Source organism: Rattus norvegicus, chromosome 3, assembly GCF_021556685.1.
Source record: "Rattus norvegicus strain SHRSP/BbbUtx chromosome 3, alternate assembly SHRSP_T2T, whole genome shotgun sequence".
Taxonomy (NCBI): Eukaryota; Metazoa; Chordata; class Mammalia; order Rodentia; family Muridae; genus Rattus; species Rattus norvegicus.
Genome location: NC_141536.1, coordinates 162,898,614 through 162,925,157, shown reverse-complemented (window position 1 = coordinate 162,925,157; position 26,544 = coordinate 162,898,614). Strand labels below are relative to the sequence as shown.

Sequence of the window (26,544 nt, the reverse complement as noted above, 5' to 3'; positions counted from 1 at the left end):
AGAACTTCAAGACACTGAGGAAAGAAATTGAAGAAGACCTCAGAAGATGGAAAGATCTCCCATGCTCATGGATTGGCAGGATTAATATAGTAAAAATGGCCATTTTACCAAAAGCGATCTACAGATTCAATGCAATCCCCATCAAAATACCAATCCAATTCTTCAAAGAGTTAGACAGAACAATTTGCAAATTCATCTGGAATAACAAAAAACCCAGGATAGATAAAACTATCCTCAACAATAAAAGGACTTCAGGGGGAATCACTATCCCTGAACTCCAGCAGTATTACAGAGCAATAGTGATAAAAACTGCATGGTATTGGTACAGAGACAGACAGATAGACCAATGGAATAGAATTGAAGACCCAGAAATGAACCCACACACCTATGGTCACTTGATTTTTGACAAAGGAGCCAAAACCATCCAATGGAAAAAAGATAGCATTTTCAGCAAATGGTGCTGGTTCAACTGGAGGTCAACATGTAGAAGAATGCAGATCGATCCATGCTTATCACCCTGTACAAAGCTTAAGTCCAAGTGGATCAAGGACCTCCACATCAAACCAGACACACTCAAACTAATAGAAGAAAAACTAGGGAAGCATCTGGAACACATGGGCACTGGAAAAAATTTCCTGAACAAAACACCAATGGCTTATGCTCTAAGATCAAGAATCGACAAATGGGATCTCATAAAACTGCAAAGCTTCTGTAAGGCAAAGGACACTGTGGTTAGGACAAAACGGCAACCAACAGATTGGGAAAAGATCTTTACCAATCCTACAACAGATAGAGGGCTTATATCCAAAATATACAAAGAACTCAAGAAGTTAGACCGCAGGGAGACAAATAACCCTATTAAAAAATGGGGTTCAGAGCTAAACAAACAATTCACAGCTGAGGAATGCCGAATGGCTGAGAAACACCTAAAGAAATGTTCAACATCTTTAGTCATTAGGGAAATGCAAATCAAAACAACCCTGAGATTTCACCTCACGCCAGTGAGAATGGCTAAGATCAAAAACTCAGGGGACAGCAAATGCTGGGGAGGATGTGGAGAAAGAGGAACACTCCTCCATTGTTGGTGGGATTGCAGACTGGTACAACCATTCTGGAAATCAGTCTGGAGGTTCCTCAGAAAATTGGACATTGAACTGCCTGAGGATCCAGCTATACCTCTCTTGGGCATATACCCAAAAGATGCCCCAACATATAAAAAAGACACGTGCTCCACTATGTTCATCGCAGCCTTATTTATAATAGCCAGAAGCTGGGAAGAACCCAGATACCCTTCAACAGAGGAATGGATACAGAAAATGTGGTACATCTACACAATGGAATATTACTCAGCTATCAAAAACAACGACTTTATGAAATTCGTAGGCAAATGGTTGGAACTGGAAAATATCATCCTGAGTGAGCTAACCCAATCACAGAAAGACATACATGGTATGCACTCATTGATAAGTGGCTATTAGCCCAAATGCTTGAATTACCCTAGATGCCTAGAACAAATGAAACTCAAGACGGATGATCAAAATGTGAATGCTTCACTCCTTCTTTAAAAGGGGAACAAGAATACCCTTGGCAGGGAAGAGAGAGGCAAAGATTAAAACAGAGACTGAAGGAACACCCATTCAGAGCCTGCCCCACATGTGGCCCATACATATACAGCCACCCATAGACAAGATGGATGAAGCAAAGAAGTGCAGACCGACAGGAGCCGGATGTAAATTGCTCCTGAGAGAAACAGCCAGAATACAGCAAATACATTGGCGAATGCCAGCAGCAAACCACTGAACTGAGAATAGGACCCCCGTTGAAGGAATCAGAGAAAGAATTGGAAGAGCTTGAAGGGGCTAGAGACCCCATATGTACAACAATGCCAAGCAACCAGAGCTTCCAGGGACTAAGCCACTACCTAAAGACTATACATGGACTGACCCTGGACTCTGACCTCATAGGTAGCAATGAATATCCTAGTAAGAGCACCAGTGGAAGGGGAAGCCCTGGGTCCTGCTAAGACTGAACCCCCAGTGAACTAGACTGTTGGGGGGAGGGCGGCAATGGGGGGAGGGTGGGGAGGGGAACACCCATAAGGAAGGGGAGGGGGGAGGGGGATGTTTGCCCGGAAACCGGGAAAGGGAATAACACTCGAAATGTATATAAGAAATACTCAAGTTAATAAAAAAAATTGGCAAATATTACTGTATCTACTAATATTGAGCCAAACTTGAATTCCTATAATACTTGTGTATTATAACACAATGTGTTTTATTTGTTATACCATTTTGGAGTCTGTTTGCTAGTGTTTTTAATATATTTACATTGATACTCATAACAAAGATAGGGGACAGTGTGCTTCAGAGACAAAGTTTTATTTACTGTATAAACTAAACTTGAAGTTTTCCTTTTGCCAGACTTAGGGATAAGTTAAGAATCATTCAGATTATATGATCTTTTAAGGCTTAGGACAAGTCTCCTGTAAAACTGTATGGTTCTGATGCCTTTAAAAACAAACCAAACTGTTCTGTTTTTCCTTGTTTGTTTTTATTTATTTTTTTTAAACCAGATCTCATGAGCCAAACTAATCTGGAATTTCTATACATTCTGATATCCCGGGGTGACCTTGAATTCACAATCCTCCTGCCTCAGTCTCCTAAGTGTTGGGATTATAAGTGTGGCACCACATCCCTGCTTAAATAAAAAAAATTAAATATAATACACATAGCATACAGCTCAGTAAGTTTTCTGAGCAGAATTTCTCTGCTATTAGCATTTATAGGAATAAACAGAAGCTATACGTACCCAGAGCATTCCTTTGTGCTCCGACCCTAGCGCTAGCCAGGAGCCTGTCTGTCACGGAGTGCTCTAATCAGGAATTCCCCCCACTACGAGAACTGTTCTGCTTAGATTTTTGTGTCTGTGGAGGTCAATTTAGATAGATACTCGTTTTCTCCTAAACAATTATGTCTTCTTAGCGTCTAAATTATTTGTACTGAGGTATGCAAACTAGCCTCTGAGGACTGGTAAGCAGTGTGTGGGTTTTATGCTCTCCTGCAGACACTAGACTTTGCATTAAGGTACACGCAGCCGCACATTACGAACTCGTGATCATGGTGTCCGGCCAGCTTCATCTAACCGCTTTGGTCTACGTGTTTCACACAGAAGGAAAGAACGGAATGGCATCTAAGAAAGACAGAAAGGAGTGTTAACTGACCCGCCTATTCACTTCTGCTTCCTTCTCCTCTCGGTCACGTGAGCCTATCAGATGTGGAGGCCTGGGCTGCTCTGGCTGGCTGCTGAGGAACTTGTGGAGCCCCCTGCCCCCTTGGAATTCATGCTCAGCAAGACACAGACGGGTTGTCCATGCCCCTCTGAGGCAGCGATCTCTCGTTTACAGTTGAACACTTCCCTAATCAATACAGGCCGTACACAGCGAGGCCCAGGAAACTAGCTGCTCACAGAATCTGAACATTTAATAGAGGAAAATTATCTGGAGACACAGAGATCTATTCTAAAGCAGAAACGCGGTAACAGAGACTTCGCGACAGTCCATCTTGCACATCACAGTAGATATATGTGTTCTGAGTTTTAAACTCCTGCTTGTATAATAGGACATGGCCTGCTATCAGAGTCACAATTAACACCCTCCCAAGAGTTTAAAAGGCAGTGAGATGCTCTTTCGAGACCTTTGGGAGTCCTGGTCCACGACAAAGGTCAAGTACTTGAAGAATATCTATTGAATCCAATAGCAATTAATAACGACAATGCTATTAACGGTGACCCAGTGCCAGAGCTGGGGTGGCTAGCCTTTTCGTATCCTTCACACTCCTGCTTTTAAAACCCTCACCTGTGGCCCAGCAAGACGCTCAGAGGTTTAGACACTAGCTGCTCTTGCCTTTGAATGTAAAACCCAGCATCAGTCCCCAGCACCCACAAGGTGGCTAACAACCATCTGTAACTCCAGTTCTAAAGGATCCAGTGCATACACATGCATACATGCAAGCCAAACACTCCTACACATAAAATAAAATGGATGTATATATTTTAAACTGATGCTCCAGAGGCCTTCTGCTCTGTCTTCACCCGAGCTTCTCTTCCTTTTCCCCTATTGTTTAAACCCCCTCAGAGGCTTTGCCTGAGGCTGTAAATGTTTCGCTTGTTTATTGGGTAAATAAGGTCTCTCTCCCCTGCTAAAACAGAAACCCACAAAAGCAAAGGGGTTGGCATAGATGTGCCATGACTTTGCACATCAACTGGATGAGAGCCATTCCCACAACATTCTGAGGGAGCTTGAGGCTAAACGGGCTCTGTGGGTGCTGTCCTTCCTTCTCCCATAACTGTGGCCAACAGAGGACAGACACAGGACAGAAGGGCTTGCTGGGTTCCAGCTCCTCCATCGAAGAACTCTCTGTCTACTTTAACATTTCGGAGTCTGGAATTCATGGCCCAGACCCCTGAATAAGCCAGAATGGCTGTAACAGTCTGCAATCCCACCAACAATGGAGGAGTGTTCCTCTTTCTCCACATCCTCCCCAGAATCTGTTGTCACCTGAGTTTTTGATCTTAGCCATTCTCACTGGTGTGAGGTGTAATCTCAGGGCTGTTTTGATTTGCATTTCTCTGATGACTAAGGATATTGAATGTTTCTTTAGGTGTTTCTCTGTCATTCGATGTTCCTTGGCTGAGAATTCTTTGTTTAGCTCTGTACCCCATTTTTAATAGGGTTATTTGATTCTCTGGAGTCTAACTTCTTGAGTTCTTTGTATATATTGGATATTAACCCTCTATCAGATGTAGTATTGGTAAAGATCTTTTCCCAATCTCTTGGTTGCCATTTTGTCCTAATGACAGTGTCCTTTGCTTACAGAAGCTTTGCAATTTTGTGAAGTCCCACTTATCCATTCTTGATCTTAGAGCATAAGCCACTAGTGTTTTGTTCAAGAAATTTGCCCCAGTGTCCATGTGATCGAGACTCTTCCCCCACTTTTTCTTCTATTAGTTTGAACTGGTTTTATGTGAAGGTTCTTGATTTACTTGAACTTGAGCTTTGTACAGGGTGATAAGAATGGATGGATTTGCATTCTCCTACATGCTGACCTCCAGTTGAACCAGCACCATTTGTTGAAAATGCTGTCTTTTTTTTTTTTTTTTCCATTGGATGGTTTTAGCTTCTTTGTCAAAGATCAAGTGACCAGGGGTATATGAGCTCATTTCTGGGTCTTCAATTCTATTCCATTGATCTATCCGCCTGTCTCTGTACCAAAAACATACAGTTTTTATCACCATTACTCTGTAATACAGCTTGAGGTCAGGAATGGTGATTCCACCAGAAGTTCTTTTGTTGTTGAGGATAGTTTTCAATATCTTTTGTTTTTTGTTATCCCAAATGAATTTGGAAATTGCTCTTTCTAGCTCTATGGAGAATTGAGATGGAATTTTGATGGAGATTGCATTGAATCTGTAGATTGCTTTTGGCAAAATAGCCATTTTTACTATATTAATCCTGCCAATCCATGAGCATGAGAGATCTTTCCTTTGTCTGAGATCTTCAATTTTTTTCTTCAGAGACTTGAAGTTCTTGTCAAACAGATCTTTTACTTTTCTTGATTAGAGTCACACTGAGGTATTTCATATTATTTGTGGCTATTGTGAAGGATGTCATTTCCCTAATTTCTTTCTCAGCCTGTTTATTCTTTGAGTAGAGGAAGGCTACTGATTTGCTTGAGTGAATTTTATATCCAGCCACTTTGCTGAAGTTGTTTATCAGGCTTCGTAGTTCTCTGGTGGAAATTTTGGGGTCACTTAAGTACACTATCATATTATCTGCAAATGGTGATATTTTGTCTTCTTCCTTTCCAATTTGTATCCCTTTGTCCTTTCACTGTCTGATTGCTCTGGCTAGGACTTCAAGTCCTATATTGAAAAAGTAGAGAGAGAATGAGCAGCCTTGTTTAGTCCTTGATTTTAGTGGGATTGCTTCAAGTTTCTCTCCATTTAGGCTTGCTGTTGAACTACTGGTTTGCTGTATATGGCTTTTACTATGTTTAGGTATAGGCCCTAAATTCCTGATCTTTCCAGGACTTTTATCATGAAAGGGGGTTGAATTTTTTGTCAAATGCTTTCTCAACATCCAATGAAATAATCATGTGGTTTTTTCTCTGAGTTTGTTTGTATAGTGGATTATGTTGATGGATTTCCATATATTGAACCATCCCTGCATTACTGGGATGAAGCCTACTAGATCATGATGGATAACTGTTTTCATGCGTTCTTGGATCTGGTTTGAGAGAATTTTATTGAGTATTTTTGTGTCGATATTCATAAGGGAACTTGGTCTGAAGTTCTCTTTCTTTGTTGGGTCTTTGTGTAGTTTAGGTATAAGCATAATTGTGGCTATTTATTTATTTATTTATTGGTTGGGAGACTTTTAATAATTGCTTCTATTTCTTTAGAAGTTATGGGGTTGTTTAAATGGTTTATCTGATCCTGATTTAACTTTGGTACCTGGTATTTGTCTAGAAAATTGTCCGTTTCCACCAGATTTTTCAGCTTTGTTGAATATATGTTTTTGTAGTAGGATCTGATGATTTTTTGAATTTCCTCAGATTCTGTTGTGATGTCTCCCTTTTCATTTCTGATTTTGTTAATTTGTATACTGTCTCTGTGCCCTCTGATTAGTCTGGCTAAGGGTTTATCTATCTTATTGAATTTCTCAAAGAACCAGCTCCTGGTTTTGTTGATTCTTTGTATAGTTTTTTGTTTTTACTTTGTTGATTTCAGCCCTGAGTTTGCTTATTTCCTGCCATCTACTCCTCTTGGGTGTATTTGCTTCTTTTTGTTCTAGGGCTTTTACAAGAAGATTGAAATAATCCCATGCATCCTATCAGATCACCACGACTAAAGCTGATCTTCAATAACAACAAAAACAACAGAAAGCCCACCTATACATGGAAGTTGAACAACGCTCTACACAATGATAACTCGGTCAAGGAAGAAAGAAAGAAAGAAATTAAAGACTTTTTAGAATTTAATGAAAATGAAGGTACCACATGCCCATATTCATGGGACACAACGAAAGCTGGACTAAGAGGAAAACCCATATCTCTGAGTGGCTTCAAAAAGAAACTGGAGAGAGCTTGACAGTATACCTAAAAGCTCTAGAACAAAAAGAAACAAATACACTGGAAAAAATATATATATAAGCAAAACAAGCAAAAAAACCCAGTGCCTTCTTAAATCCTTGAACCCTTTTTGAATTATTAAAACTCTATAATTTCAGATAGGTTTGTGACACACATAAAAGTACACATATGATGTAGTCATGATAGATTGGGAAAATGACTTTTAATTTTCCATTAGACTGCTAAAATGCAAATTAGTAAATCTAGTAACAGGACAAAAGGCAAATGGAATTTTAAATGTTTTAAGCAGATTCCTAAGGTGGGGGAAAGAGAAGGGGTCCCAAGACCAAACCCACGGCCAAGAGAGGAAAGAGCCAAGGCCTCCGAGGGAAGAGGATCCCTCCCACCAGATCCTGGAATCCCATGGTACCCTACAGGATTTCCCCTTGGAGTCACATGTTCTGGACTCCTGACAACTGGCATTGTGGCAGAACACTGGGAAATGTTTTCCTGTCTTCCTGCTTCTTCTAAGGCAACAGGGTAGGGCCGTGGTCAAGCAGCAGGATTTTAATCCATCAGTAGATCCTCATCGGGGTCTCTCTAAGCCTCCATTAGTCTTGGATAAGATGGCGGCCATCGCCAAACAATCACCTACTGAACAGTGTTGACAGTATAGGAGGTGTAATTGTACTGCCTGCCTTGTAGAACATCCCGGATGTCTCTGCCAGCCTTAACCATTAAGGTGGGATTCTAGGGAATCGATTGACAAAAGTGCCCCATGGCCTGGAAAAGTGCAGTTCCATTCTGAAGCCGATTTGGTTCGTTGTCCAGGGGAGGCTCGTGAATTTCTATGGAGGAGGGGACTACAGGAAGCCAACTTGGGACAGGATCTGAGGGGTCAACCTTAGCTTTCTCGTTAGCTGTCTACGTGGTTTTATGTTTTCAGGTGAATGCAAGAGGATGAGTTTTGTGTCTGAATTTACTTGGGGGCTGTGAGGGATTGTGGGTATTCGTGGGCTGCTCCAGTTATTTGCGTCTAAGCCTTGTGCTCGGTGTTTATTACGTTAATTAGGAGTCTTCGGAGAATTTCGGGAGTTTGGGGCTGGCGATTAGTTGCGTAGCAAATCTCCACCTTAAACTGTTTAGTTTTTAGCGATTGTGGGAATTTGTAGACTGATCTAGCTGTTTGTTTAGCAAGCCAACATCATGTAGTGTACGCTTAGCAGACAGTTTGAGGAATTGTGGGACTTTGTGGGTGTGTCTTCTAGCTGTTTGCATCTTAGATTATGTGTTTATTGGATAATTTTGAGAGATACGGGAATTCGTTGGCCGACTATCCAGCTGTTTGCACGGCAAGTCACGGAATTGGATATTTATTACGTTAATAAAAGGTGTCAATGGAAGACCTTGAAAATTTGTGGGGGTTTCTTCTGCCACAGCAAGCCTTCATTTGGGTTGTACACTTTCTGGTAGTTTTAAGGGATTGTGGGAATTTATGGGGGTGTCTTCTAGCTGTTTGAAAATTAAACCTGCATCTTAAAGTGTGCATTTATTAAATAGCTTTGAGGGATTGTGGACATTTGGGAGAGCTGTCTTCTGGCTAGTTGTATAGCAAGCCACCATCTTGGATTATGCATTTATTGAATAGTCCAGAAGGGGTTATGGGAAATTGTAGGTGTGTGTCTTCTATCTCTTTGCATGCCAACCGTCCATCTTGGGTTGCGTGTTTATTGGAAAGCTTTGAGGGATTATGGGATTTTGTGGGTGTGCCTTCTAGCTGTTTGCATCTTAAGTCTCTCTCTCTCTTAGATTGGGCCTGCATTCGGTAGTTTTGAGGAATCCTGAGAGTTTGTGGGCTTGTCTTCTGGCTAGACATAGCAAGGACCCATCTTTATTCCTATTGTATGTTTATTTGGGGGAGGAGGGTCAATGGAGGATCATGGGAATTTATTGCAGTGTCTTCTTGCTAGTTGCATAAAAGCTGCCATCCTGGATTGTGCATTTTATTGGATACCTGAAGGACTGCGGGAATTTGTGGGCATGCGCTCTGCCCATCTGCATATCAAGCCTCCATTTTGGGTCCTGTGTTTTTTACTACTTGGACAGCACGTCACTGGGCTATTTATTGTGTTTACTGGGGATTATTAGAAGACTATGGGAACTTGAAGAGGTCCTGCTATTTGCATATTGAGCCTCCATTTTAGATTGTGTTTATTGGATGGTTTGGAGGGATTATGGGAGTTTGTCGTCTGCTCTGATTGTGTGCACAGCAGGCCCTTGGATTGAATGTCTATATTGGCTATTAGAGGGGTTGGAAAATTATAGGAATTCTGGAGTGTCTTCTATTTGCCTAGCAAGCCTCCATCTTGGAATATACATTTATTGGATGGCCTTGAAGGATTATGGAAATTTGTGAGCCTCCATATTTACTTGGATTATTTAGAGAGAGTTCTGGGTTTTTTTTTGCACCCATATCTGCATATTCTAATTACTAGGTTGAGGCATCTAGCTTTGGGAAGATATACGAATGGTAAGAACTCCTTTTGTGGGGGTTGGGGATTTAGCTCAGTGGTAGAGCGCTTGCCTAGCAAGCGCAAGGCCCTGGGTTCGGTCCCCAGCTCCGAGAAAAAAAAAAAAAAAAAAAAGAACTCCTTTTGTGGCCCTTCTTGGCATTCATACTTGAGGTAAACTATAAAATTTAACCTATCTGGGTATAACTAATTTGGATAATAGAATAGTTAGTGTATTTGGTAGTCTTGGTTACAGAATTAACTTCATTCATGTCTCATTTGGTCCATTTCAGATACATGGTGTGTTAAATGCTGGGGTCAACACTGGGCTCTTCCTTGTATGCTAAGCACTAACTTGGGGTATGAGTCTGAAGGGCAAAGATGAGGCAGGGACGTACAGTAGACCTCAGTCCCAGGTCATAATATGATTGGGCTTCACATTGGACCTCCCTACTGTACCCCCATCTCATGCACAATCATATCTTGGGTTCTCCCATGTGTGTCCCATCTCACACCCAATCATATGTTGGGTCCCTCATGTGTGCCCCATCTACTCCCAATCATATGTTGGGCCTTCCCCTTGTGTGCCCCATCTCACACCCAATCATATGTTGGGTCCCCCCTTGTGTGCCCCATCTCACTCCCAATCATATGTTGGGCCTTCCCATGTGTGCCCCATCTCACTCCCAAGTCATATGTTGGGTCCCTCATGTGTGCCCCTTCTCATGCCCAATCATATGTTGGGCACCCCATGTGTGCCTTGCCTCAGATCCAATCATATGTCGGGCCCCCCCCATCTCATGCCGAATCATATGTTGTGCCCTTCCCTTATGTGCCCCATCTCACACCCAATCATATGTTGGGCCCCCATCTCACACCCAATCATATGTTGGACCCCCCATGTGTGCCCCATCTCATGCCCAATCATATGTTGGGCCTCCCCTTGTGTGCCCCATCTCATACCCAATCATATGTTGGGTCCCATTTCATGCCCAATCATATGTCAGGCCCCCATCTCACACCCAATCATATGTTGGGTCCCCCCATCTCATGCCCAATCATATGTTGGGTCCCCCCATTTCATGCCCAATCATATGTTGAGTCCCCCCATTTCATGCCCAATCATATGTCGGGCCCCCATCTCACACCCAATCATATGTTGGGTCCCCCCATTTCATGCCCAATCATATGTTGGGCCCCCATCTCACACCCAATCATATGTTGGGCACCCATTTCATGTCCAATCATGTGCCCATTTGTCCCCCTTCTCATGCCCAATAATGAAAGCTTGTTTTATTGCGTGACATGTTGTATTAGTCATTTTCTTCTTTAGCAACTGGATGCATGTACTTTCCCCATGATTTTGCTTATTGACACTTCAGAACTCTTTACTTATTAGCCAGTCCTGTTTCTTTTACCCAATCCCACACCCAGGATATTTTTATGGGATTTTTCACTTTCTTATATAACCATTCCTTCCACCCTCCTTTTTGACAAGAACCAAAACTCTAACTTAAATATGTATAATTAATCTGCACCTAATTCATCTTGGTGTGGATTGAAGTGACCGCTTTCAAATGTTTCCCAAATTAACTCCCACTTTCCCCACCCACAGGAACCCTGCCAGTAGACCCCACCCCATCACAAGCCCAGCCTTCCCCTAGGCTCCTCACCCGGCTTATAGGACCTGTCGTCCTCCACCTCCCGCTTGGTGCCTAGACCAATCCCACCCGTGAACCCCGGGACTTAACTCGCTGCAAATCAAAGAGCAACAACATATTTTGCTCATTTTTAATTTTTATTTTGATTTTTTAATGCTGCACAACACAATATTTATTTCATTTTGAGTTTCATTTATTTCATTTATTTCTTTATTTCTGTTTGTTGCTGCTTTTATTTTATTTACTGAAAGTGAGAGGGAACTTTTGTGGCCTTTTTCTTTTTCTTTTTCTTCTGTAGGCCGCCTTAAGCTTACTAAATTTGGAACATCTAAGCAAGCTGAAGGGAAGAGGGGGTTTTCAGAATCACTGGGGAGAAAAGGGAAAGGTTGCGGTGTTGATCATGCCCTATGGTGGGTGATCAACTGCTTGTACGATTGCGTTTCACTCTTAATTAATTGTGCTTAAGGCTGAATTAAATTTGGGCGTTCCCTTCTTAGAGCAGCTCGTATTGGCGAAGATGCATGCGCTGGATGATGTCACGGCAGTCGTTGAAGACACGGCGGATGTTCTCAGTGTCCACGGCGCAGGTAAAGTGAGGGTAGCAGTAGTGACGTCCATCTCCACTAGCAGTGCTGATTCTCTGTGGGCGGAGAGAGGCTCGGTCAGCAACCCTCTCCAGGACCCCTCGCCCCCACGAAGGACCAGTCAACTGATCGTAAATAAAATGGAAGACCTAGATGGCTCAATCCCCAAATCCACCACTGACTGGAGAATACCCGTAAGGGACTACAGACAATTCCTACTCACCAGAAACTCATCCCGGATGAAGTACTTGGCCCGGGTCACGCGTGGGTCCTCTCCGGGCTCGGGAGTCGCTGCAAAAAAAATATAAATATTAACTAGACTGACACCATTGTAACCCGTTACCCCCAAACTCTTGATCTCTGCCTATGAAAATGAGGGAAATAAATGTCCCTGGCCTTCCCGTAGTGGGAGGGGCTATGGACTCTTAGACACACCTTCTGCCCCAGAAGGTCCTGCCTGACTAAACCAGCGCAGAGAACGTACCATCCTCAGGAGTGGTGTAGCGAGCGAACTCTGGAAAGTAGTCCTCAATCTTCGATTTCCCAGCGAGGACCTTCTCAGCAAGCAGATCTTGCTTGTTGAGGAAGAGGATCACAGAGATGGTACGCAGCCATCTGAGGAGGGAAGGACCGGGTGAGAGCTGGGGCCAGAGAGAGCTGCTGACCTACAGGGTGAGCCAAGTCGGGGAGACCCCACACACCTGTTGTTCCAGATGCTCTTGAAGAGGTTCAGAGCCTCCTGCAGACGGTTGGTCTGGTTGTCCTCCCGGATGACCATGTTGTAGCTGCTGCTGGCCACCACGAAGATGATGGCAGTCACATCATTGAAGCACTGGATCCACTTGCGGCGTTCATCGCGCTGGCCGCCCACATCGAACATGCTGGAACGGAGAACACTGGGTTACCCTAGGTCCATCCCTCCCTCTCCAGGCCAGATCGTTGGGACTTGACAACCATTCACTTACTGGAAGTTGACTTTGTCCACCTGGAACTTGGTCTCAAAGATTCCAGAGGTCAGGACGCGGCAGCGAAGCAGGTCCTAGAATAAAGAGGGGGTCAGTGGGTCTCGCCCTAATTGCCCCAAGGAGAACCAGCAATGTGGAGCCACAGCCTTGAGGCCAGTGGCACACTCGTACCTGGTCACTTGGCACGTAGTCGGCCTGCTTGATCACATCAATCTTGTCCAGGAAGCTTGGAAGAAAAGGAGACATGGTGGTCAGTGTGTGCCAAGTGTGTCCCCAGCAAGGCAAGTGGTGGTGGGCTCAGCCCTTGCTTTTGACATGTAAGGGAATTGTAAAATCCCTTTCCTAAAGCAAGGTACAATCGTGGGTTTAGGCGTGCACAGGCCTCTGTTCCAGGACAAAGCAGAACCAGCCCTCCCTATCTGCTTTGGAAGAGTCTCATTGATTACTGAGAACCGAGCCAAAACAAGCTGTGGGCACAAAGGGGCCGTTCTTGCATTCACCACTTTGAACAGGAAGCAAACATGAAGTTCCCTTCCTATCTACTGGGTCTGTGAAATAGAACAGTCCAGATAGCAAACTTTCAGTTTAAAAAAAGGAGAAGAAAGAAAAGTTGCATTTTGCAAGACTGGGATAATATAATGTGAAAAAGTAATATTAATACTACTTCGGGGGGGGGGGCCTTGGGGGGGGCAGAGGGTTGGGAACTCTTTTAAAGTAGACCAATCAGAGAGAAAAATCACAAAGGAGCATAGTCTATTTAAAGAAAGCCCCTGAGTTTGTGTGTGTGTGTGTGTGTGTGTGTGTGTGTGTGTGTGTGTGTGTGTGTGTGTTTTTCCTCCTTCCCCTTCCTTTTTACCAGTTCCGAGTTAGTCTGGCTTAGAGGATACACTAACTGGTCCAATCAATCTTACATTACAGCACAGGCCCAGAAATAGCTCCCCAGCCGCCCTGGCCTCCAGCATGTTGCCATGGCAACAGAACCACAATTCTATAAATAGATCCTTAGCACCAAATCTTGTGAGAAGACATCTGGAGTGGGGCCAGCCAAACTGCAGCTCAACAAACACAAACCTGGCAGCTTAAGAACCAGGCCCAGGCCCAGTGCCTGCCCTCCAGCACAAAGACGGTTAAACAAATGAGCGGGCCACCGTGCGCTCAGGCTGGGGAGGTGGCTTACACAACTTTAAAGTTGTCTTCTCAATCTTGAAGTTTCCCTAAAACTTCGGAGGGTTGGTGCATGTGGTTCAGTCTTCAGGAGTACAGTGCACTGCTCTCAACAACAACATGAAGTCTTTAAAGAGGTGTGATCCACAAGAACCTGGCTAAGTCAGTGTTAAAGAAAAGGACCCCAGCCATTCCCCACCGGGTAGCTAAGCCTCACCTTGTATCTGTACTTAACTCCTGAATTGGATCCAAAATACAAATCACAAACAATTCCAGGATCTCCATTTGTTTTCTGTTTCTATAATTAGTGCTTCCAGCTTTTAGTACAAACTTTTGAGAAAAATCAGGAACTTTGCTGGAGCGGGGGGTGGGGGGGGTGGGAGGGGGGAGTTGGGGGTTGGGGCCTGTGGGGATGGCCTTTCAGTTCCTTGAAAGAATATACAACTTTGTGTATTAAATCATGACATGGCTATATATGTAGCAACAAGTCCCTGTGGGAGAGTGGGGGACATGAAGCTCAAGTACCTTATAAGGCACTGGTCAAGAAAAAGTCTCTGTGAATTTTATATGGGGGAGCGGAGGGGGGGTAGCATGTGCTTGCTGTATTGTGTGTACCCCTAAATGCTTAGAGGTCATTTCAATAAGTTACACCACTTTATTACAGTTAAGTGGGAGGTGGTGGGGAGAGCAAGGGAGCCAAGAGCTACTTACTACTGGGCACAGTCGATCAGCTGGTACTCGTTGGAGCGCTCGTAGCAGGCACGAACTCCCTCATCCTCCCACAGAGCCTTGGCATGCTCATAGAATTCCTGAAAGAGAGAACCCAGGGAAAACGTTGGCTGAAAGGCGGGTGTGCACACCAATCGGGGACCCCGCCCCTGGAACTCTAAGGCCATCATTCACTGTGTGAGTCCGAGTGTGAGCAGGTCCCTGCGTGAAATGAACACTTGGAAAGAGCCTTTAGCCCTGCTAAACACCCAGAAATCTGTATAACTAATTAGCGTGTTTTCATCTCTGGGGATGCAACTACTGTTACTCTTGTGGGGGTGGGGGCAAACAAACTGAGGTAAACTTTCCCCACAGAAGTATGTGTACGGGAAGAATATGTATTATCCTGTGGTAGGGACATGGGCCGAGGCTAGAATATTGTCCAGATATCAGAGTAGCAGATATTAATGACATCAGATGCATTGTGGGTAGGCTGCCATTTTGTCTCTAAGAGACACAGTCATGGGAGGTCGGATGACTATGGCGTCCATGCTGTCTCCCTGTTTGAGTTTTGGGTTTTTTTTTTTTTTTTTAAATCAATAGCTATTGTTTTTGTTTTTAAGTGTACCTGCTTGTACTATTTTTTCTCATAAGTTTGTAGCCAAAGCCCATCTAAAATATACAAACTCCACAGAAGCCTAACAAGAGGCAGCAATGACTTTAGACAAGTCTCTTCTTCCGGTCTTAAAATCCTTTCTCCCCCATGAAGGGTTAAAATGTACATGCTTGGCACAGGGCAAGTTCTACCCTCTCTAAAAATAGCTTTTAGAAGGCCAAGAGACCCTTGTCAAGAGGGTCAGGCTCCCAGGCAAAGAGCTGATGAGAACATTTTATTTCTTGTAACGTCCCATCTCATAATTTATGTTTAGATCGGAACATTGGAAGCTGCATATTTGCACTAGGCCGGATTAACCAGGCAATTAGGACTCTCGTGCCACGTGGAACCTGTGGTTTTGTCTGTCCTCGTGTGTATGAGTGGAATACCTGAGTTTGCTTCAGGTCAGGACCTTTCCCCCATAAAAATTTACTATCTGGTAAATGGAGGAGTAAGCTGAGGTCTAGACTAGATGGAAGTTTGCTCATCCATTCTGGACGAAGCCCTAACCATGTCTTTATCATCTTTTAGTCTTAGGTACTCCCACAGCGGGTATGAGCCTGGCCCTTGTGTTCCCCTTGGGACTCAGGTGAAGGGCAGGGAAACCAGCTTACAGGTGGGAAGTCAAAGTTTGGCACGTTCATCACGCTCAGAATGTAGTCCACTCTGAACTGGTTCTCAGGGTTGGCCAGCTCCACGGGGGGCACCAGGTTGCTCATGGCGGCCACAATGGTCTGAAAAGGGTTTATAGCAAAGCAGTCAGGGGGGGGGGGCAGCACCACGGGAAGAAGGGGTTGCTAAAAGAGAAGAGCAAGAGGCTAGGCACATACTTCAATGGCCTCCTTCAGGTTGTTTTTGATGTCCTGCACTTTGGTGGCCTTCTCACTACAGTGGAATTGAAAAAAGAGAAGAAAATCATATTGCATCCTGCCCACCAGGCTGTTATCTTCATTGAGACACATCAACTAAAAAGCATAGTATTCTGTTCTCCGAGGAATTGTGGGCTGGATCTGTAGATTGGAGATGTCCAAATAAAAGTAAAATTGTAATTCCCCAAGCATGTCCTGAGGACAGGCCTGATGAGCCTGGATTAGAGACAAGGCATCGAGATCTTGATCAACTGTACCAGAAATTGCACCTGGTCTACCTGCTGTTCCAACCACACCCTGCTGCTTCCTCAGGGGCTCTTACTTGATTAGCAGACTGAGGGTTGTGAAGGAGGTAGGGTTAGGGCATGCTGGACTTGGGATACAGTAGGTTGTGAGGGTCAGAGGTGACAGGTGTTTATTATTGATGTTTGGGTTTCCATTCCCGTATTTATTTGTAGACCTTATTATTTAATCTATGAATCTGGCACAAGGAGATGTTGTTTGGGGTACTGTGGTTCACAGCACTCTTGCACAGGCCCCCAGCTGTGGCTAGGAGTCCTGATCCCCATATTGTTGGTGGGCGTGGGGTTCATGTATACCGGGGGAGGAGCTGTGTAGATGTTCCCTTTGCTTGTTTTAACCAGCCTTCAGGATAACCTATGTGACATGGCCTTTCTGGGACATTTGTATGTAGTAGGAGTCACCAATCCCTCAGGTCACAGGCTACATCTTCTGGTTATGGGGGTGGGTGGTATCCCCCAGAAGGAATGCTAATTCATGGAGATTACAGTGGTTCAAAATGCTGTGTCTCTTTTAGGAGACAGCCTATAGGCTAAATACAGCCATAGAGAATTGTGAGCTCATATTTAGGGGACCGGCCAAGCCCCGCCCCCTTGCTTGGAGCAGACCTCTTGTCTGGGCCTGGTCTTCTGCATGGTTAGTGGGGGTCAGAAGACCAGCATGCACGGCCCCTTCAGCGTGAGGCCTGGTGGCACAGAACAGGAACCAGAGGAACTAACCCTGATAAGGAAACTGAGGCAGAGGACTGGGGTGGCAGTGACAAGGACAGGACACAGGTGCTTTTGCTGACATTTACGACTGAAGTCACAAAGTGGAGAGAGTTAAATCACACCCCCCATGGAACAGGGTAGAAAATTAGTAGAGTGAGTTGGTAGAGTGAGTTGTAAGATGGGGGCCAGCGGCTACTAGAGTGAAGAAGGGGTGGCTGGCTGGCCTCAGGTGGAGAGGGCCTCTGGGGCCATGTGCCTATCTGCCAGAGGTGTAGAGATCTTGGGTTATGTGCATACCTGCCAATGGGGTGGGGGTCTGGGGGGAATCATGTGGATATCAGCCAAGAGTGGGGATCTAGGGTACCTATGCATACCCACCAATAGACTGGGGACTTAGGGAGCATGTGGATATCTGTCAAGAGTGGGGGTCTGGGGGGGGCATGTGGATACCCACCAATAGACTGGGGACTTGGGGAGCATGTGGATATCTGTCAAGAGTGGGGGACTGGGGTAGCATGTGGATGCCCACCAATAGAGTGGGGGGATTGGGGGGCATGTGGATATCTGTCAAGAGTGGGGGTCTGGGGGGCATGTGGATACCCACCAATAAAGTGAGGGTCTGGGGGAGCATGTGGATACCCACTAAGAGAGTGGGGGTCTGGGGGAGCATGTAGATATCTGTCAAGAGTGGGGGTCTGGGGTAGCATGTAGATACCCACTAAAAGAGTGTGGGTCTGGGGGACATGTGGATACCCACTAAGAGAGTAGGGGTCTGGGGGAGCATGTGGATACCCACTAAGAGAGTGGGGGTCTGGGGGAGCATGTAGATACCCACTAAGAGAGTGGGGGTCTGGGGTAGCATGTAGATACCCACCAAGAGAGTGGGGGTCTGGGGTAGCATGCAGATACCCACCAAGAGAGTGGGGGTCTGGGGTAGCATGTAGATACCCACCAAGAGAGTGGGGGTCTGGGGGAGCATGTAGATACCCACCAAGAGAGTGGGGGTCTGGGGGAGCATGTAGATACCCACCAAGAGAGTGGGGGTCTGGGGGAGCATGTAGATACCCACCAAGAGAGTGGGGGTCTGGGGGAGCATGTGGATACCCACTAAAAGAGTGTGGGTCTGGGGTAGCATGTAGATACCCACCAAGAGAGTGGGGGTCTGGGGTAGCATGTAGATACCCACCAAGAGAGGGGGGTCTGGGGTAGCATGTAGATACCCACCAAGAGAGGGGGGTCTGGGGGAGCACGTGGATATCTGTCAAGAGTGGGGGTCTGGGGGAGCATGTGGATACCCACTAAGAGAGTGGGGGTCTGGGGGAGCATGTGGATACCCACTAAGAGAGTAGGGGGTTTGGGGGGGCATGTGGATACCCACCAATAGAGTGGGGGTATGGGGGAGCATGTGGATACCCAAAGGGATGAGGACTGGGGGTGCCCACCAATAGTGGTGACCTGGGGGTGTCCGGGGTACCCACCAATAGAGTGGGGATCTGGGGTCCTATGCATAACCATCAACAGAGTGGGAATCTGGGGTTACCCACCAATAGAGTGGGGGGTCTGGGGGGGTGTCATGTGCATGCCTGCAAATGGGGTGAGAGTCTGGGGTTATGTGCAACCCTAACCCTAAGGGGTGAGAGCCTGGGGTCATGTGCAACCCTAACCCTAAGGGGTGAGAGTCTGGGGTCACATGCACGCCAGCCAGTAGAGTGGGGATACAGGAGTCATGTGCATGCCCACCAATAGGGCCACACCCAAAGAACCCATTCTTTCATGAAGACTTATAATCGTTGATATCTGAATGGGGCTCTCTTTCCACACAGGCTCTTTATGTATTTGGGGAGTGGTCTGTGTTCTGAATGATCTCAAGATATACTTTCCTTGGGGAGCCATCTCTTAGGTGAGGGTCTGCAAGATTTAGAAGTTGGGGGGTGTTCTCAACAATAGGAGGGAGGGGCTGAGAGCTCCGGCTACCAGGATTTTGACAAGGCCACGTGGGAAATCAGAGCCCAACCCCCACAGGAAGAGGGCAAGCTGCCTCTCACTCCACATTTGTAATTAAAGCAAACCCACCGCCCAGAGCAGGAAAAGGAGACAAGAGGCAACCAACACCCCCCCCCCCATGGCTGCAGGCAGGAGGGGCTGTCCTAGGGCTGGGGTGAGCACTTGGGGTGTGGGAGTTGTACACACCTGAGAGCTGCTTGGGGCCCTCAGGCTCTGAAAGCTTTAGGCACCACCCAGTGTTTAGAGACATGGTGTGCCCACCCCTCAGAGGGACTGGTTCTGTTAGGGTGGGGGAGGGGCGGCGCACTCTGAAGCTCAGTTCTGAAGTCCTGCATTCCTGAGTTGGTGTTAGACTCTGGGACTAGTTATAGAGATGTCAGAGACTAGAAGCATGTGTTTGAGGCCCTCAACCTTCCAATGTAGATTTCACAGAGGAGCCTCCCCTATCCTGCCCTGGGACAAATCTACCCCTCCCCTCCCCCCGCCCTTTTTTAAAATATGGCTTCCTGCCATTGGTACCAAGGCCCAGATTTCTGATTTTAAGGCCCCAGAACAGAAAAATGAGGCTAGCTGGGTATTAACTACTCCACTCGGCATACAGGTAGAAGGAAGCATTTCCCCAGGGAAGAATCTTCATTCAGTTTGATATTTCGCTCTAAGTAGTAGTATGGTAATTGGAAAGCTTCCAGTCTTAAAATACAGATATTCTGAGAACGTGTTCAGCATTCATCTACGTATGTGAATAGGTGTGGGAGTGTATCCAGTATAAAACAGCTAAAATAGAAAATCTGAAATCTAATTCGGGTGTGTAGTACTAAAACAAACCTCCATTGAGGAGATTACTATGCAGATGAAGCCATCGTGCTGGGGGCCCAGCGGGTTCACCCTCATTTGTAATACTGCTTAATGAATTTAACGTTGATTGTGAAATTCGGAGAAAATTCCTTAGATGTCTCTAAGCCACTTGACAGAGGCAAGGCATGTGCCAGTTCCGGGATTCTGCTGACTGGAAAGTTGGGGCGGGCGGTATCTATAGGATGCTGCTCCCCCTCCCCACCCCAAAAGTGTAAGGCAGATTAGTGGGGTTAGCATTTTTTTTTTTTAGTAGGTCCTGCCCCCCTCCTGTTAAGTGGCAGGGGAAGGCTGTGTGGTTGGTATCCATCCTCCACCTCTATACCCTGGTCTTTGTGGTTGTAGGAAAAGACAGACAAAAGAGCAGACAGAAGACAGACGCAAGATACAGGGATTGCTGAAACATGCAGAGAGTTTTATTTATCAGGAGTGTTAATACTTATTTTTACTTGTAGAGTCATAGGAAGAAAAACGTGCAGGTATTAGTAGGGTTGAAGGGCTTAGCACAGCACACATTACATAGGAGGCTCTCTCAGTAGGGGCTTGCCACACTTCTCAGATGCCAACTTTTGGTACAGCGGATTATCAAGATATCGATGCGTTTTCTGATTGCTGTTCTACTACACTGTTGCCAATTAAAGACTTCATCCCATCTTTCTGTTTTTACTTAACGCCTAAAGGTTAGGTAATAGGTTAGGGACCCATCCCCCCTCCCCCCCACCCAGACAACAGAATAGTATTCTTATTAGTAGTTTCCTAAGACCGGGCAATTCCAGCATGCAAAATGGGATAACTGGGGTAGGACATAGCGAAGATGGAGGACTGTAGCCATCATCTAGTGGGGGTAATAGACTCTAAAAGAAACAGATGAACAAACAAGTGTCAGTCACTTTGTTCCCCACCCCCAGATCCTTTGACCCGCCCGTGCCCGGTCTCAGAAGCCATTCCTCCTCCATGTTCTAGGCTGGAAGCTGCTCTATGAATTGACATGAGGAACAGCCCCCCTCCATCCTGCATGCTCGTGAGCAAATGGAGCTGGATGGATGCCTGGCATGCGTGTGCGTGTGTGTGCAGGCATGAGATGGTTGTGGGGATGAGAAAGCAAAATAACAAACAATGGGGATGAGTGGGGTGCCGTCACAAATGCTCTCGTTCGTTGGCTAACGTAAAGTGCCTCGCATTAACAGTTAAAGATTTTTTTTTAAAATAATTTCTGAGGCCAGAGGTTATCAAGACAGCTAGTCATCAACGGCCTGCTGCCTAAGGGCTACAGTGTTAGGCATATTTTTTAATTGAGGAAGTAAATTAAGATTTTTTTTTTCCAAATGGGTCTGAAAATTTAAAGTCAGACTGACCGTCGTATGGGCGGAATTTAGTAGTTTTGAAAGGCAAGTCGTTGGTTTAAATGGAGAACTGGGGGAAATAAAGATCATATGGGAAAGCATCAATTCTCAAAATCTTAAAATGGCCAACTTTCCCCCAGCTGTGTCTAGTTAGTCTTTGAGCCAAACACATTTTCTGTTTTGCACTTTACTTGTTGACACGTCATTTGCAAATGCACACCGAGAGAGATGGCTGATGGCCCTGAGGTGATCTCTGCTTTGTCCCCAGTCTGTGTCCTCAGTTTCCCCACTAAGATCTTCTCGTTTGCCCTGCTTGGTTAGGAGTTTTCTGGTTTTGAATGTGCCTACCCATCGCTGTTGCTCCTTGCAGCCTGCGGGTCCTCTTCGCCGCCCCTTTTAAAGAGAGATTGAAAGCTCACCTATCTGCAAGGCACTGCAATTTCATACAAAACCCACACAGTCTCTGTACCTCCAACAGCCAGGTAGGAAAACCTGACAGTCCTGCGTACCATCCTCCCGGTTCACTCTTAGGTCGACTTTCTGGCTAAATGGGGCTGTCTACTGAGACTCCATACCTTCCTTCCTGCATTAGCAGGGCCCTCAGGAGACTCAGGCTGGAGACAGGAGGGACGGGTAATTGTTTTCCTCTGCTTTCCCTAAATGCACAAGCTCCAGGGAGCAGAGGCAGACTTAACTCCTGAGGGTGGGGCACGTCAGAATCCTCTCTGTGTCCAATCCATGCCCACGGCAGCACAGATGGGACATTCCTATTCCTCACTTCTTGGTACAAAATGAATTAACCTTTCTGTGGTGGTAGGGGCTTTGTACAGGGCCAGTGACACTCAGCTTTGAGATCGATTAGCTCAACCAATATTAATTTTTCCCCCCTTGGCATTAAACTTCAGGAAGTTAGCTCTGAGCTGGGAAAAATCTACTTTTGCCCTCTGTATTTCTGAAGGTCAAATAAATATTATGTTATACTCTTGGAAAATGTAGTGGTAGGCAGGCCATGGACAGTTAGGGCATATTTAATAGTTCTCTGTCCAAGAACAGAGCACGGTGCTGAGTCTTTCTCGTCAAGATGGACCCGAGCTTACTGCTATACCACAGTGAGAGAACCGTCATTGTATGGGGTCAAAATAAGGAATCCAGCCCCCCATGGAGGTCCCAAATATCACTTTCACAGGCTAAATTTAACTTCTCTGAGATCCACAAAGAAGGCAAGCTAGGAAGGCTTCTTCCTCTTTTCAGGGAGAAAATAGAAATGAGAAGTTCTGGTTTAGAACCCTCCACCGCACTAACACTCAGGGAGGACGGATATAAAAAAGAGTAAGAACTTAGGGAAATCTGTGAAGTAATTAAACTTCAGGGAGGACACCGATTCCATCAGGCTAAACAATGGCTGCTGCACTTCTTAAAAACAGCGCTACTAGCCTTGTCCCGTTTTCTCCAGACATTTTTGAAGAGATAGATTGCAGCGCACGGCCACGTTTATTTTTGCTTAACTAGCCTCATATTGAAGAGTCCCTCACACCTAGGGCAGGGCACCTCTGGGGGGGGGGGGGAGTCTTTTTGTTGACTGACAGGTGCCAATCTCGTTGCTTAGACTTTTTGAGAGAGGCATAGATCAGGAATCGGTAATTTCAGAATTGGTGTCTCATAGGCGACAGGATTATTTAATAGATTACAGTTACAAAGCAGTAACTGACTCAATCCTGAAGTCAGTGAGCTAGCCCCCAACCCCTTCTGCATATTAACTAACCTTTGAGTTTTGGGCTGCAACTTAAGGAGCACATGAGCCCAAAGCTGTGGCACGGGTGACGTCATCTTTTTCTTTTTTAAACCCGGTTAGTTGATCTAACAAATTCTAGAAGTTTCTATGAAAATGAACTTGAGTCAGTACCCTGAAAGGTACTGTTCGATTTGTTTCTCTAACACTTAATACATGGTAGGGGACAGATGCTGGTCCCCGTTAGGTAAGTCCCTCAGCCTTGCTGTCTTGTATCAGTACCGAGAACAATGGGTACCGAAAAGGCAAACTCCCTATTTATTGACTATTTCCTCAGTATTTCCTCAGTTCACATTCTTCATGGAAGGCAGGACCCCATCTTTGCCACATTATCTGTCTCGTTTTAAGAAAAACCTTTACTGTCACTGTGGTATTGCCTCGCCGCCATATTGTCTTAAACCAGGAAGGTCATTTCAAAGGCAAAACAGCACCCGGATTGGCCAGAAGTAGCTAAGTCCCTGTCTTCCCACCATTTTCACACCTCATTTTCAACTGTTCAGGTAGGAGTGCTGATTTTTTTTTTAATTAGAGAAAGAAGCATCTGCCTATCGTGTTAATTCTTTAATTCTGAAGCAGGGAGCTTGAAGCTTGTCGGCAAGGGTTGTGGATTCCGACTTTTAAGTGAAGATGTAACTGAAAAGATATTTTCCCCGAGAGAGTATAAAACCCTACACCAGTTGACTCCAGTGAAACCTGCAGGGTGGTGGGTGGGAACCTCCTGTGTTGGCCAGCTCTGGCTGGCCAAGGGGTGGCCAAGGCCCGTCGGCCATGTTGGAGCCGCACTGCAGCAGACGAGGCTGCGGCAGAGGACCTGGCCTCAGAGACGCTGTCACCCGGCCAAGTGCTGTTCACTGTCCTCTGCAACCAGGCACCATTTTCCAGCGCGAGGGGCCGCTTTGGGTGGACACCGGTGCTTTTACTCTTATTCCTATGTGTTGTCCCCAAAGGTTGAGAAGGGTGTGGGGGTGCACCCATCAGCTCTTTCTTGGGCTGTCTAATATGCAAATTAGAAAAAAATGATTAGTAGCAATTAGCAGCTGTGCTTTCTAGAGGTTAGTACACACTCCTTCCAAAGTCCTGTCTCCTACAGGCCAGGTGCGGCCTGTCCTGCTCAGTGCCCTGCACAGATTTGACACTTACTCTCCGTTAAACCCATTAACATGTAGGATCCTCATCTGCTTCACAATGGTGCTTTTGCCAGACTCTCCAGCACCTGAGAAAGGAAAGTGAGGGCTTGGGTTAAGAAATAGGCTTGTCACACATCACCTGGATGATGGCCTTGGAAAGCAGCAGAAGCAGCACACAACATACACACAGTGACACAACTGCAAACCTCCTTCACATGACGACGCAGCAAAAAACAACAGACACGTCCAACATGGCGTCTACCTGAAATATCTCACCATAGGGTAACAAGCAAGAATTAAGTGCTCTGCTGTTCTTAAATAGCTTTTTTTTTCCTTGTGAGTTTTGTTGTTGTTGTTTTGTTTTCTCTTTGGGCTTTTTAAAACTCATGAGGCGATGAAGGAATGACGTCATTGTTACTGGAGGGGTGAAAATTTTAAGTCAAAACTGTGAACTTAGTATTGAAATGTGGTCAAAGGTACACAGAATCGCAGCAGCCACCTAATTTCCTGTTTGTTAGTCATTTTATGGTTAAAATATTCAGGAATGGCAGACAATGCCTGACACTGCAGCCTCCCCCCCCAATCACGTCCCGCTGCAGCACCTCCTCCCAACGCCACAATGCAGCTGCTCTGTAGCATGCTTTAGGTCCACCCTAAAACCACAGGGCTACACTGTATCCACTTATCCACTCCCTTCCTCTGCAAAAGGAATCTTTCTAAAGATACATTTTTCTCTGGATACAACTACCATGTTGCAGAGGGAGATGGAAGACCATCAATTATCTGTCAGCAGCAGAGGGGCGGGGGCGGGGGGAGTAAAAAAAAAAAAGCAAAAAAAAAAAAAGATAAAAAACACATTTCATTATCAAACGTGACACTTGAGACCTCATTAGCATCAGGCAACATGCAACATCAACAGTACCAAGAATTTAAACAAAAAAAAAATTAAGACTTTAATTATATGCACAAATATTCCTGGAAGGTCCCAAATAGGAAGATTCTAGGCTTTTCCCAACTAGGGAAGTAAATAGGAACACAAGTCTCCATTTTAAATCACTTTCTTTCTTTCTTCCTTTCTAAGGTAGTATTTGGAGGACCCTCCTGCCCCACCCCATTTCCATCAAGTTAGAGGAAGGTACCTCTGCTTTTTCTTTCTTTCTTTCTTCCCTTCTTTCTTTCTTTTTTTTTTTTTGCAACCAGTATTCCCTGTGTGAATGGTTTCCCCCTCCTCCCACAAAAATCTAAATATTTCTTTTAAATCTTGTTCTTTTTCTCCATATTGTTTCTGTTTTAGTGCCCAGATAGAAACGCATTCCTCCCCCCACCACATCGTTCAGTTAGCCCCCCCAATTCTCCACCCAGCCACTTCTCCAACACATCCATTTTTCCACCCCTCCACTTTTTCTTCACCCCTCCATTTCTCCACCCCTCCACCAGGCCATAAGCAAGATCCATAAAAGTTAAAATTGGTTTCCACAGCAGCATTGATTTCAAAGCAAGCACCACCCTAATGAGCAAAATTCTCATAAATTAAATATAAAAGGCCATATTGGGAGGTTTCCATGAAGGAACACAGGGGGCTAATCAAGTTCCTCAGGACTCTACTCTAAGAAATGGTAACATTTGTGACACCTGTTCTTTTAGAGACAGAACTAGCTCCGTGCCTCAGTTTCCACGTTTGTGAGAATAAAAAAAATATTGGGCCGAAAATAATTGCCAGGCTTTTGTTTGTTTGTTTGTTTGCTTTGTGATTCTGTGATTTAATTTACATACTAGGAAGTTAAAATGGGTTAAAGAAAAGGAGGTTGTGGGTATTAAGTTTCCTTGGTGGGTAATTATTTCATTTTAAGAAATGTAAAATGTTGCCAACAGCCAGGGCAACAGATTTCTGTGCCAAAGGTCATTAATTAATTGTGGCCCAATGCAGCCATATAGACCAGAGACTTCACAGGAGGCGGAGTGGGATCAGAACTGCAGTCTCATATAAGTGGGGACATTTGAAATCACTGTAAACACACACACACAAAAAGAAGTGTTAGAAATTTGATGTGTCATTAACATCACAGTGGACTTAAATAAGCACTCACAAGAGCAAGAGTGCACCATACACAAGATTCTAGATGTTTCCAGGTGTGTACTTTGAAATCAAAGTATACGAATATTGACCTTTACAGCA

At 45.3% G+C, this 26,544-nt stretch overlaps 1 protein-coding gene across 10 annotated transcripts in view; it reads right to left on the bottom strand.

The window, feature by feature from the left end:
• Positions 1-11,416: 11,416 nt before the first annotated feature.
• The window catches only part of Gnas (GNAS complex locus), a 64,913-nt gene continuing 49,785 nt past the window's right edge, over positions 11,417-26,544 (bottom strand). For 5 of the 10 annotated variants that reach the window (XM_087648802.1, NM_001159653.1, NM_021845.5 and 2 more), the window contains 11 exon segments: positions 24,382-24,454; positions 21,801-21,845; positions 16,205-16,259; positions 15,989-16,108; positions 14,723-14,820; positions 13,019-13,073; positions 12,848-12,921; positions 12,584-12,763; positions 12,367-12,497; positions 12,106-12,173; positions 11,417-11,938 (listed from right to left, as the gene is read on the bottom strand). Coding sequence is in view for 5 of the 10 variants with exons in the window: in NM_021845.5 (NP_068617.6) it covers positions 11,792-11,938; positions 12,106-12,173; positions 12,367-12,497; positions 12,584-12,763; positions 12,848-12,921; positions 13,019-13,073; positions 14,723-14,820; positions 15,989-16,108; positions 16,205-16,259; positions 21,801-21,845; positions 24,382-24,454 (1,046 nt within the window). In the remaining 5 variants the exon portion in view is untranslated. 10 annotated transcript variants of the gene reach the window in all.